At 30.4% G+C, this 12,787-nt stretch overlaps 2 protein-coding genes across 8 annotated transcripts; both read right to left on the bottom strand.

Moving 5' to 3' along the window:
• Nucleotides 1–204: 204 nt before the first annotated feature.
• LOC146541544 (retinol-binding protein pinta-like) lies at nucleotides 205–5,582 on the bottom strand. 2 transcript variants are annotated; one of them, XM_085194981.1, is made up of 7 exons: nucleotides 5,396–5,582; nucleotides 3,960–4,107; nucleotides 3,189–3,348; nucleotides 2,023–2,185; nucleotides 1,321–1,527; nucleotides 895–997; nucleotides 205–458 (listed from the first exon to the last, which is right to left on the bottom strand). In XM_085194981.1, exons 2-7 carry the CDS (start codon nucleotides 4,096–4,098, stop codon nucleotides 307–309), a joined length of 924 nt encoding a protein of 307 aa, XP_085051107.1. In that variant the 5' UTR covers nucleotides 4,099–4,107; nucleotides 5,396–5,582; the 3' UTR covers nucleotides 205–306. The 2 variants fall into 2 exon arrangements, with proteins under 2 accessions (XP_085051107.1, XP_085051115.1); XM_085194989.1 differs by lacking the exon at nucleotides 5,396–5,582 and adding an exon at nucleotides 5,142–5,281.
• Nucleotides 5,583–7,047: 1,465 nt separating this feature from the next.
• LOC146541543 (alpha-tocopherol transfer protein-like) lies at nucleotides 7,048–12,510 on the bottom strand. 6 transcript variants are annotated; one of them, XM_085188323.1, is made up of 10 exons: nucleotides 11,777–11,898; nucleotides 11,620–11,684; nucleotides 11,423–11,492; nucleotides 10,928–11,072; nucleotides 10,208–10,367; nucleotides 9,144–9,273; nucleotides 8,888–9,019; nucleotides 8,482–8,592; nucleotides 7,839–7,941; nucleotides 7,048–7,373 (listed from the first exon to the last, which is right to left on the bottom strand). In XM_085188323.1, the coding sequence occupies exons 4-10, from the start codon at nucleotides 11,061–11,063 to the stop codon at nucleotides 7,231–7,233; spliced, it is 915 nt and encodes a 304-aa protein (XP_085044449.1). In that variant the 5' UTR covers nucleotides 11,064–11,072; nucleotides 11,423–11,492; nucleotides 11,620–11,684; nucleotides 11,777–11,898; the 3' UTR covers nucleotides 7,048–7,230. The 6 variants fall into 6 exon arrangements, with proteins under 6 accessions (XP_085044449.1, XP_085044426.1, XP_085044435.1 ...); XM_085188300.1 differs by having other exon boundaries at nucleotides 11,633–11,684; nucleotides 11,777–11,897; XM_085188309.1 differs by having other exon boundaries at nucleotides 11,633–11,684; nucleotides 11,781–11,850.
• Nucleotides 12,511–12,787: the final 277 nt, after the last annotated feature.

Raw genomic sequence — 12,787 nt, 5'->3', positions numbered from 1 at the left:
CATAAATATATTTTTTACATTTTTTTACTTTGTTATGTTTTTTCATTACTTTGTTCATTGCTCATAAATCATACATTTATATTGCATGTGATAATTTATATACATATTATAATAGTTCTATGGGAATTATTATAACCTTACACGTTTTTGGTTGGCTGAATTGACAAGAATTGTTTAAATTCAAGGTAAATAAACAAGTAAAAGTAACTAAAAAATATTTTCACATTTTAATATTATAAATCAAACCAATAACATAAATACAAAATATAGAAGAACCCTCTGTTGATATCTAATCAGTATACTATTCTAATCGACTTGTAGTTTTCTAAAGGATCCTTCCACTCCAAATAGTGTAGAGCTCGTCTTTGGTACGCCAGGTCTGCGTGACTCGTCTGAGCGTTCTTCAGCTTGTTGTAAGAACCAATCCTTATAGCTTTCTACCTTGTCTTTCCAGGACGCTGAAGCACCACATAACATAACAATTTTATTTTTTAAATGAAAGGAAACAGAAAGTTAGTGATATGCAATGCTGAATACTTAGTGATATGCAAGGCTACGAGAGCCTCATATGGCTCTCGTAGCGTAAGGGCACAAGCGTGTATTCGTAAATACGACGGTTGTAAGTTTGAAGTTCGAACCCACAACCGTGGAAATAAATTATTATTTATTGATATTTTACTTTTTCTGGTACCAAGGCAAATGCAGCATTTATTAAAACATAGGCTGTAGGAATAATAAATATTAAAATATTTTAATTAATTAGGTATATTGTATTGTATATTAGTTCGGTACTAATTTCGAAATTAGAAAATTAATTTATTTACTACGTTATATAATATAGGCTTACATTCATAAATAATATTAATTTTCTCAATAATTCTTTATATACTTTACCAGATATTTCTTCTAGCGAAGGACCATCACCACCGTAATCTGGAGGTAACATTTTTTTTGCTAAGACATCGCATACTACTTCCTTCTTGGTTATTATGTGTATCTGTAAAATAATGTTTGTGAAGTTAACGGCAAAGATAATTAGGACAAAGAATAGTAATTAATGCATTTAAGTTAAAGAACAACCCTATTTATATATGTTCAGTTGGTCATTGATTTTATTTTTATACAGAGAAATATGTACAAGTAAAACCGCAAGGTTATATATTTTTATATTTTTTTTGCTAATGTTGCCATTAGCACAAAAAATATATGACCAATCTCTACCTACAATATGCAAAAGATGCGTAAAGTTATATCTTTAACATTATGAGTGTTAAAAATAACTATTTTTATTTCTAATTTGTTTCGATTCAATAAACTTACTCGCTTCTTCAATTTTTCTGATAAAAGTGACTTCACTAAGTTAAAAGCAGCTTCGAATGCTGATGACGCCTGCGGTACCAAAATGTAGTTGTCTTTCAATCGTAGGGGCAAAGATTTCTCGACACTAAGAACAGTTTTCTTGGCCAATGCTGGAGTCCATTGTAAAAAGATACCGATTCCAACGCCGTCCATATCTGTGAGGGCGTGCTAAATAAAAATAAAATAAGTAAATGTTATTATTTGACAATATGGATAAAGATGGTCAAGTTCTGAACGCAGCGGAGGATATCTCTAAAAAATTATCTAAGCAACATCAGGTGCCAACTCAGTGGTTTGGGACAACGTAAGCAAATAAAACTACAGTTACTTTAATAATTATTAGTAATATAATTATTTTAAAGTTTCCTTTGTGTTTTACATTTGCATTTCTCAAAATCAAAATTACAAATTTAAATCCGTCACAGCCTATGCAAGCTTTTTACAGACAGGGGGAATAGACACGAGATATAGTTTTATCACGTAAATCAAGAATACAAGAAATGGCAACATTGCGTATAAAAAAAAATCAAAAATACAGTCGAATTGATAACCTCCTTTTCTTACAGAAGTCGGGTAATAAAATCATGGATCATTGTGGACTAGTGGCTAACAGTTGAAAAGGTGACCTTTAAGTATTAAACATATAAAGACATGATATCTCACCTCTCCACAAATAAGATAACTATCGTCTTCTAACATAAGTATTTCCATAGTCATAAAAACTAACTTTATAAAATCGACCAGTTTATGTTGTGAAGGATCAAAAAGTGCAAATCTTGTTAATACAATTGTGCCGAAGCCCTCTCTTCTTATAGGTAAAAGTATCCTGAAATAATAATAATGTGTCAATATTGAGTGTGTTTATTTAAATGAAAATATAACTTTGAAAGAAATTAAGTTAGGGTTCCCTGCCTCAACAGGAAAAAACAGAACCCTTAAAGGATTATTTTGTTGTCCGTCTGTCCGTCTGTCTAGACTGCGTAAAGATATAAAGCTAAAATCAATATACAATATCCAGGTGTAGGATCCCTTGGAGTACTGGAAAAGTCAAGCTTGTAAGTCAACGCCATCAAATAATACGGGCATTTAAATTTCGTTTTTTGCCCCATTTTGTGTGAAATTTTCCGCTTAATTAAGACATATAGGTACTTAAAGATACAATGCATAATAACTAGGGGTGCGAACCGGATCTCAATTTTGACTCAAAATTACGCAAAAACTTTGACGCAAAATCTCGGTAGTTTTCACATGTTGAGCGAAGCGAGCATCAATTGTTTTACATGTAACCCTATGGGGAAATTTGTCACTTGATTATTTCTCAAGTGACCATTGAATTTATAGAATTTTTTTTCGCTTAAAACCATCTACGTGGTTATATCTATATGTTTGCAAATTTTCATGTCAATCGGTCAAACCGTTTGGAAGACAGACTATTGGTGACAAAGAGTGTAAAAAGAGGAGAGCGCTCTGCTCGCTTCGCTCAAAAATACAATAGAAATAAAGAAAAAAATCCGAAAACTGAACGTTCATAGGGACCGCGCCCAAACGCCGGTTTCAGGTTAATTTCATACAAAATGAGCACATACACCCAAACTTAAGTTTATCAACTTTTATAAGTTAGTTACTTCCCGTTGACCTTCAGTCCTGAAATCGGTACGGAACATTCAGTGGGCGAGTCAGATGGGCACATTACCTATTTTTTCTTAACGAAACAATTAATTAAATACTCAACGTGCCAAAAGTCCTGACACCGTGACGACAAACATCGTGCATTTTTGTTTTTTTTGCATACAAATATGTTCGACATAAAATAAGAAATCAATACTTACCCTAATTTAAGAAACTCTTGTAAAGCTGGGTCAAAGGGATTTCGATGATTGTAAATCTCTGGTACCACGCTTCGTAAAGTATAAAACATGTCTAATTTTTCTTTACTTCTTTCTAGACTATGTTTATTTCCTCTTAAAAAAGCTATTAGCAATTGATCCGCTATAAAAAAAATGCTAATTACATTAAGATAATATATAGAATGATGATAAATATTCTTATATACTGACCTGCCTCTGTATTTTAAGAGGAAAAGTGTGGTCTGTTTTGTAACTAATTAACATCTTAAAAGCTCGTGCTTTACGATATTCAATACAATCATCGATCTTTGGTAACATCGAATACTACAATAAGATGCTTAAAAAATACTCATTAAAATATATATGTTCTATGTTTCTATTATTAATAATAGTTTGATAGATATCACGTAAAGCAACGGTCACAATTCTAGAGTGATTATAAACCTATTAGAGACCATGGATAGAATGAAAACGACAAAATATAAAAAAAAACTTATTAAAATATGTTATGGACATAAGGCAAAGAGAATAATTATTAATCTATTTTATATGACTTCAATAAGTTGCAAATAGGACAAAGTAGATTGACTTCAATATATTGATTTTATGTAGATACTTAGATTTTTATTGGACGACATTTTTTTTCGTGCCACAAAGCAGACAAAATACTAATTTTATAAATAAACAGTTTAAAAAAATTCTCTATTGCCTAAATGACTTGATTCTGTTGGCAACTTGTAAATGAAAACTTACAAGGCTTTACAGCTTGTAGATGTGGTTGTTTTGCTAGCCATCCTCTGAGTGCTAGTATATCTGCTTCAATTCTATCTGGTTTCTCATTAAGCTCTTTCTCAGCTATCTCCTGCAACGCTGGAGGCAGAGGTCTTATCATGATTTTACACTGAAAATGTAACAAGAATTTAATTATCATTAATTAAATAAATATTTTTTTTATAATAAATATCTTTGTCATTACGTGTACAAAAACGACATGAGTAATATAAGAGTAATATATATTTTTTATTTTATTTTAACTTTACACTGTATCCCGCGCATAGCAGAGTAGGCAGAGAGGACCTGGGAACGTAGTGTTAAGACATTGTTCCCATGAAGGCACTTCCTTTGCCCATTTTCCGCCGAATTCTAGAGGCATTGCATGTTGAGTTGTTGAACTCGAGGCCCCTCTTTCCTTCGTTACCGGAACAAGTAAATGAAAATATTAAATATTTAATTTCCTCGAATGGGAATCGAGCCAACTAACTGTCGCTTTTAGATGGCACGTATGTGTGCGACGTAAAAGTATGTGTGCCCCTACGCCACGACTGTCATCTATATATATAAAAGGACTTGTCCTCACTGACTGAGGTAAGACGCACGCACAGCCGTAACCGTTGATGGTAGAAACGTTAAATTTGGACAAAAGTTTACTTGTGTAATCTGGACATCCACTAAGAAGGGATTTTGAAAAATTTTAACCCTAAAGGGGTGAAATAGGGGTTCAAAGTTTGTATGGAAAAAAAATTAAATCGGCACCGATTTTTATAAAATTTGAAATTTAGATTTTTAAAAGTATTTAATTGAACACGTGTTTCATCGTTTTCTAGAATTCTCTCCCTAAGGGTGCAAATAAGGGGTTGAGAGTTTGTATAAGTATTTTTTAAATCGTCACCAATTTTTATAAAATTTGAAATTCAGACTCTTAAACGTATATAATTAAACACATGTTTCATGGTTTTCTAGAATTCACCCCCTAAGGGTGCAAATAAGGGCTTGAAAGTTTGTATGGAAAAATCTTTAAATCGCCACCGATTTTGATAAAATTTGAAATTTAGACTTAAAAATATTTCATTGAACACATGTTTCATGGGTTATTAGAATTCACTCTTAAATACGCAAGCGAAGCTGCGCGCGTCCGCTAGTCATAAATAATAATACCTATATATATAATTGTAAGCTTCTGAATTGAATGGCCTTCAAGTTACAAAGTTTTCCGCATTGAAATATAGTTTTATGTGTTTCAAAAATATGGGAAACTGTTCTGAAGCTTCAATCCAAAAAACTTATTTGTATAATGGCTATTGATCTATTAAACTTTGAAACATTCAATTTAAATCTTATTCTGAAACAGGGTAAAAATATTAGCGTAGTGCATGATAAGAAATTTAAAAAAAAAAATAAAAAGTACTTACCTTTAAATTTTTGGTATACAATATCTTATATGAAACAGCAACTAATAAGAATATTTAATTTAAACCACAATTTTTCTTGACACTTATTTAATTAATATAATATTTTTATTTAATTAATATTATATTAATTAATTATTATTTTTAATTATGTGCTACCGCACGGACACCTTGTGTACTTATGGAGTTTTGCCCGTTAATAACATTTATATATCACGTATGTATATTGTATACTAGCGGCCCGCTCACGGTTACACCCGCGTGAACTATGTTATTATTAATTTCTGTCTCCATGACTACGTCCTAGTGATGTTTATGCAAAATTTGAGACTCCTAGCATTTAGTAACGAATGACAAAGACAAATGTCATTAGTAACGAAGTTTCATACAAACTTTCAACCCCCAAAACAACCCCTTAGAAGTCGAATATTACAAATTCCCGTCTTAGCGAGCACCTACGTCCTATAAATAACTCCTATGCAAAATTTCAGATTCCTAGCACATGTAGTTTCTGAGATTTCGTGATGAGTGAGTGACCTTTCGATTTTATATATATAGATAATACGGAACGCACATATCGTATTAATAAAATGTTCTTTTTCACATATGTATGTACTGCTCTTTAACGTCACGTTATGATTATGAAATTTTTATTAACAAAAGATGATATAATTATAATATACAAGGCCAATCGTGGCGCAGGGGCATATGCGTGTGACCGTAAGCGCGATAGGTTGTGGGTTCCATTCCCACTAGAGCAATTTAAATGTTTACTGTTTTCATTTCTTAGTTCTGATGGCAAAGCGCGGCCTTGGGTTTCGCCATTTAACACGCATTGCTTCAAGAATTCGGCGGAAAATAAGGAGGAGTGTCTTACTAGGGTCCGTCTGCCTACCCTGCTACATGCGAAGGTGAAGCAGAAAAAAATACAATGAAATTTTTAAAAGTAGGTATATTTAGTTACCACTCAGGCAGTACATACTATTAAATAAAATTTTAATTTATTGTGTAGGCATCTACATGTTTTTTTTCAGTTTCACGCTTATCTCACATAGCAGGATAAGCAGAGAGGTAGTTTCTTGACACTCCGTTCACCAGTTTCACCAGTTGCCGCTGCCGCCCTAATGTCACTAGACAATGCGTATAGAGTGACGAAATTTAACGACGCAAAATAGGTATATCTATGTAGCTATATATGTAAGTACGATAATTAATTAAAAATGAAAGAATAAATGAGCTCAAATTTAAAATTATATTAAGACCTGTTACCACTGATCGTGACCACTATATTTACCGAAAAAAAATATAAGGACAACATACAAAATAAATCTCATTAAGATTATACTTAGAGGTATATCTCTTTTTATAAACAAATCCAAATATTATTTGAATAATAATTCTGAATCTGTTTCGTTTTCCAACATCGTTTTTCAAAGCTGAAATTTTGGAATTATGTTTTAATTAATAATAGTTTCTGGTTTTTGCCAAATAAGTATAATAATATGAGTTAGAGAGGAGAAAGCCGTTAAGTGCCAAAATGTCAAGGCATAGAAAATTATGGTAACAAATGTTGTTATTTATTTATAATATATTATTTAATTATTTGTTGCTGTCAAGGAGGATGAGGAGTGATGGATTAGTAATAAATAAAAATCTTATGACAAATCATAAAATGTATTTTTTTAATAAAAATAAACGTTACATACACAAAAGTATAATTTTGAAGTTATTTCTCAAAGGTGCACAATTATAAATTAAGTTAGGAAAACAGAGTAGGTATACAATCAAATTGAAATAGTGATGATTTTTTTAAACATTTCTAGATTTAAATAAAAAAATTAATCAATATCTAGTTTCCGGAAGGAGCCTTGATCAGTGAAGTCCAAAGTAGTTTTGTTAATTCTCTTAGATTCATCAGTTCCAAATTGCATTTCTTCCTCAAATCTCGGACGATATTCCTTTATTTTATTCGCCCAATATTCTGCAAAAATATTAATTTTAAATTAACCAGTCGTGGTGCAGCACAACAAACTAAGAATTATTAATTAAATTAATTATGACCCGATTACAATTAAAGTTTATTTAAAAATAAAGTCAATATTGGCACAATTTACACAGTTTTTTTCAGCAAATTCATCTTTTTTTCTTTAAATATTATACCAGGAATATAAGTATTATGAATTTTCCGAGACATTATGTCTTACAAAGTTATGGTAAATGTAATTTTTGTTCGAACATAATACGATATTCGTGGAGCGTCACGTCGCGCGTCGCCTTGAACCGGTGCCGTAGAGGCTATAAATTTTTTCTTTCTTTATAGCATTATGTATACTGTTAAAGTCATTATAATTCTTAATTCTTTTTGAGTTTTATCTTTTAAAATTATACATAAAATATATGTATTATAGGTAAAGTAGAGAAATAGCGAACGAAATTAAATACACACCTATTATTTCTCCTATTGTACCACCTTCACCGCCATATTCATTAGGAATTACGTCTTTTGGTATAAATTTTAGCAGTTCGTCGTTAGATTTGTGTATTTTGAGCTGAAAAGAATTTTTTATTTGAGAAACACAATTTGCAATTGAGACCGTAATAGCACAAGCGTGTGACTGTAAAAACAACAGGTTGTGGGTTCGAATCACACTCGAGGAAGTGAAATATTTAATATTTTAATTTCTTCGCTCTGGTGTCGAAGAGTTCCACCACTCAACATGCAATGACTCCAGAATTCGGCAGAAAATGGGCAGTGGAGAATCTAACCACAAGACTCCCTTTGCCTACTCTGCTACATGAGGCATACAGCATGTAGCTGTATATAAATGCAAAATATTGGTGATGGGTACCGTTTTATATTTAAAAAATATTTCCGATTTTAAGACGAAACCAACAGCTTAAATTAAAATAAGTATAAACACGTTTTTGCACTGGCATACCGGCGCGGCGTTGCAAATTATGATAAAAAATAAATATGGCTGTAAATATTTGTATTTACAATGTTTGGTGTAAAAAAATACAATTTATAATATAAAAAAATAATTAGAGAAGTATGTATCGATATTTGGAACGAATGACTATTAACTTACCCGCTCTTTTGCTTTTTCGTTCAGAAATCCAGAGATAAGTTTAAAAATAACTTCTATACCAGATGGTATATTAACATGATGGCTGCCTTTTAAACGTAGAGGTAATGAATCCTAAAATTCAAGAGAACCTTAATAAAAGTTCACTGTGAACAAAACTTTAAATAAAATATATTGAATGTACAACTACTCCTATAATTATATAATCTTTAGCACACGTGGTGCGTAAACAGGGCCCCCAATTTTAAGAAGGTCTCATTAGGCCTGTAAATCTTTTACTCTTAGGACCCCGACGTTATCCATAGAATGCACTAGGTAACAAGTACTGGTAATTTTTGCTGATACAATAATCCAGTAGAACAGCATGTTATTGTAAACTTTTTTATTCTACTATAATTAAAATACTTACTTGACTAACAGTTACTAATTTCTTGAGCATACTCGGACTTGCTTGCGTTAAATGATTTAAAGTAACATTTTGGTAATCTACAATTATTTTTGTTCCCATTACAGTTGCCACATCGTTTTCAATTACTAAAATCTAAAAAAATATATTATAAATTTAAAAAAACAATATCTAATAGAATTGCTTAAAAATATGCGCCTAACATGCGAATAAATACATACTTAATACAAGAATCAATAATTATTTTTAAAAATCGAACCTGAACTAAATAGTACAGAATACACATAACATCTGCTATACTGTACTCTGAAGGATCATAGAGGCCTGGTCGTATAAGAATAGCACAGGGCTGGAGTTCGGTTTTAGACTGCGGCAATATTACACATGTTCTGAAAATAATAAAAAATTGTAGTCAGGAAAAAAGAAAATAAATCTTAATCAGATATATGTAAGTCCCATTCTTCGTCCATATTGTTGATATAAAAAGTTTAACAAGCGAAAATCATTTAAAAGTGTCATTTTATAATATTGTACAAAAAAGTATATTATTTTATCACACACATTTTGTTTATTACATCAACATAATTTACTTCAGAACAAGAAAAAAAAACAATTCTTTATTATTCTACTCCAGTAAAGTACAAAGTTCAAGGTTTATTTCAGCGTGTTAAATAAATGAAAATTCTCACAGTTGTTCATTTATTGTATCATCATTAGAATGATTAACGACGATAACTTACGAGAGTGCGAGAAGAAAAACTCTACCATTTTTTACAGACGAAGTGAACAATCACTTGAATTTTGAGTTATTTTCTGTACATATAGTAGGTATGTGTCTACACAGTAATAAAGCTGTAGAAATAGTCTGTATAATCATCATATCGTCATCATCATCTACATATATAAAATCGAAAGGTCACTCACTCATCACGAAATCTCAGAAACTACATGTGCTAGGAATCTCAATTTTGCATAGGAGTTCCTTATAGAACGTAGGTGCTCGCTAAGACGGGAATTTGCAATATTCGACTTCTAAGGGGTTGTTTTTGGGGTCGAAAGTTTGTATGAAACTTCGTTACTACAAATGCTAGGAGTCTCAAATTTTGCATGGACGTCACTTATAGGACGTAGGTACTAATGGGGACAGAAATTAATAATAACGTAGTTTACTAAGGCGAAGCCGCGGGCGGACCGCTAGTCATATCATATTTGTATATTTTTAATAAAATATAATGAAAAATGAGGCCGTTCAAGGTCCGAGGAGGATGTTCTTTTTTCATAAAAAATAACATACTGTAAGATGTTATTAAGATTATATCTTACCCTAATCTTAAAAAATTTAAATACTCCTTTTCAGTTGGCTTCAAACGCAGCGTCATTTCCGGGGCAACCGAGCGCAACGTATAAAACAATTCTACTTTCGCTTTCACGCGCTCTAGGCTAAACTTACAACCTCTTAGCAACGCAACCAGCCACTGATCCTCTATAATGAAAAAAAAATTACAATAAATAACATAAGAAATAATGATGAAACATGTTAATATGATGAAATATGCATAAATTAAAAATTAATAAAAAAAAAGAAAAAACAATACATTTTAATATTCTTTAGGTATTCGGAATTCCCACTCATTTGTTACAATATACTTGGCATAAAATACATAAAATAATAATTTTACTGACAGTACTTCTTTCATTATCACAATTTCTAGAAAAACAACGAGGCGAACAGGAGTTTTTGCCTGATGGTAAGCATCAGGCTATCTCGTAATTGTAAGTGAATAAAAATTTATATTATAATTTAAAATTAAATACACTCACACATTCACATATATTAATCGTAATATAGATTTAAAATATTTTCACAAAACATAATGAAAATCTAATCAGATTTTTATTTAACAATCTAAAAATACTTAATTAGCATATTATATCTATTTGTATATGTCCTTATATTTTTTCTTGTCACACGTTCTTATAAAGTGAAATAAATTAATATAGTGTTTTGTTTGAATAATAGTTTTAAATAGAAACATAGATTACCTGTCCTTGCTTTCAAATGAGGCTGTTTTAATATCCATTCCTTTAAATTCTTCAAATCAGCTTCTGTTTGTTTAGGATTTTCGTTTAGCTCATTTTTGGCAATTTTTGCCAACTCTTTGGGTAATTCTCGTATCATTGAAATGCTCTAAAAATTGAAAATTACACTTAATTAAATTAATATTATAATGTAATTAGGTGTAAAAAGACAAATAATTTTTAGTTTTTCCTTATCTTACCTTCAAAGACAGTAAAAAATGTGAAGTAAATTACAAAATGAAGTACATAATACTATGTTACACATGTTGCCTTTAACTTCACATATGAAGGTTATAATAAAATTGCATCTCTAGTTGTACAAAGGTCAATAAACAAACTAGCTGTGAGTGATAAAAGCAACTATGTGACTACATTTTAATGGATATTAGTAAGAAATCATATGAACAGTAACATAAATAATACCTAAATATACTTAAAACTAATCCACAATGCACATACCTTATTGAATTTAAAAAAAGTGTGAAGTTACTTTCTTCTTTAAACTATGAAGCATTTATAGAAGTGTTATCTGGAAAAAATATGGAATAAATATTCCAACATTATTTTTATTAAAAAACCTTAAAATTAATGTGAAATAATCAACAATAGTCGTTATTTTCCTACATATTGTATATTTTTTATTATAACGATATTATATTTAATATTTACCAAGCAACTGCAAAATCGCGGTGTGCGCGGTGGTTTAGTGAAACTACACTAGCTATAACAAAATTATAAAATTTAAACACAAAAATTATCTTTTTAACTTGTTTTCAGCGCACTTATCTATTGCCATAAACATGAATAACTCACCTACGGTAAAAAATACAAGTACTGTTTTTTTTTTATATTCTCTGCCCGAGAGCTAGATCGACGCGTATCGACTCAACTAACATTATATTATCAGTTAAATCTTATCGGTTAGTGTATCGCTTTATTATAGGGTTCCCATATCTGCTATATCTGTTACTGTGTTACCATTAATATTTACAGCACTGTAAAATCATATTTAACATAATATATATTTGATACTCAAGAATATAAAAGTAAACGAATGTCTGAGATTGCATTTTGTTTTTAATTACTAGGTTCCTAGTTCCTAGGTTCCTAGGTACGTAGGTAATTACTAACAACCACTAAGATAATAATTAAACTGTAGGTATTATAATTACACGTTTTTCAAATATTCTCGTGTTAAGTTTACAATTAAGGAAAAGTTAGATTAACAAAGAAATCGGAAGTGAACGTCGTTCCTCATTTTTATATAAAATAAGTATATAGATAGGTATATACATATTTTAATTATGTAGTGCTGTTGATAAATTCTTATCTTCATAATAAAAGATAATGACTCAATGATAAAACACAGATTAAGAATCTACTTGCCACTATACTTAAATAAACAAAATATATATTATAAAATTACAAAGAGTATTCACATTAGAAATACAATTATACTCACCGGTTTGGCCGCAGAGGCTGTCTAAAGTAAAATCATTAGAGGACTTCATTATTATTTGTATTTTTTCCTGTTGACTAATATAAAAATACGTAGATGTTTCTATTATTGTATGTCAAATGCTAAATGATTTCAAAGTACGTAATATAAGTAATATTTTGGTTTATACTTGTGGAAAATAATGAAAAACAATAAAATCTATAGGGAAATTAAAATAGAACTGTTACATTGCTTTGAGAAGTAGTCTGACTATAAAAAGATATTCTGTTAATTTCACTTATGTGTACAGTTTATGGGTTCCTGTTTATTAAACCAAATAACTAACCTAACCAATATAATAGTAAATAACGCCTATTTTAAATTTA

The sequence above is a fragment of the Heliconius melpomene genome, chromosome 1 (genome assembly GCF_056956725.1).
Source record: "Heliconius melpomene rosina isolate 202511_hmr_F chromosome 1, ASM5695672v1, whole genome shotgun sequence".
NCBI classification, from domain to species: Eukaryota; Metazoa; Arthropoda; class Insecta; order Lepidoptera; family Nymphalidae; genus Heliconius; species Heliconius melpomene.
This window is presented reverse-complemented; position numbering and strand designations above follow the sequence as displayed.

Bases quoted from the DNA above. Each gene is read 5' to 3' on its own strand.
- LOC146541544 (XM_085194981.1), bottom strand. From the start codon at position 4,098: ATGATAAGACCTCTGCCTCCAGCGTTGCAGGAGATAGCTGAGAAAGAG. The intron at 3,349-3,959 runs GTAAGTTTTCAT...TTTTTTTTATAG, and splicing joins TCTACAAGCTGTAAAGCCTT to CGGATCAATTGCTAATAGCT. The intron at 998-1,320 runs GTAAGTTTATTG...ATTATTTTACAG, and splicing joins CAGAAAAATTGAAGAAGCGA to ATACACATAATAACCAAGAA.
- LOC146541543 (XM_085188330.1), bottom strand. From the start codon at position 11,063: ATGATACGAGAATTACCCAAAGAGTTGGCAAAAATTGCCAAAAATGAG. The intron at 8,593-8,887 runs GTAAGTATTTTA...CTTGAATTTTAG, and splicing joins AATTAGTAACTGTTAGTCAA to GATTCATTACCTCTACGTTT. The intron at 7,374-7,838 runs GTGTGTATTTAA...ATATTTTTGCAG, and splicing joins TACAATAGGAGAAATAATAG to AATATTGGGCGAATAAAATA.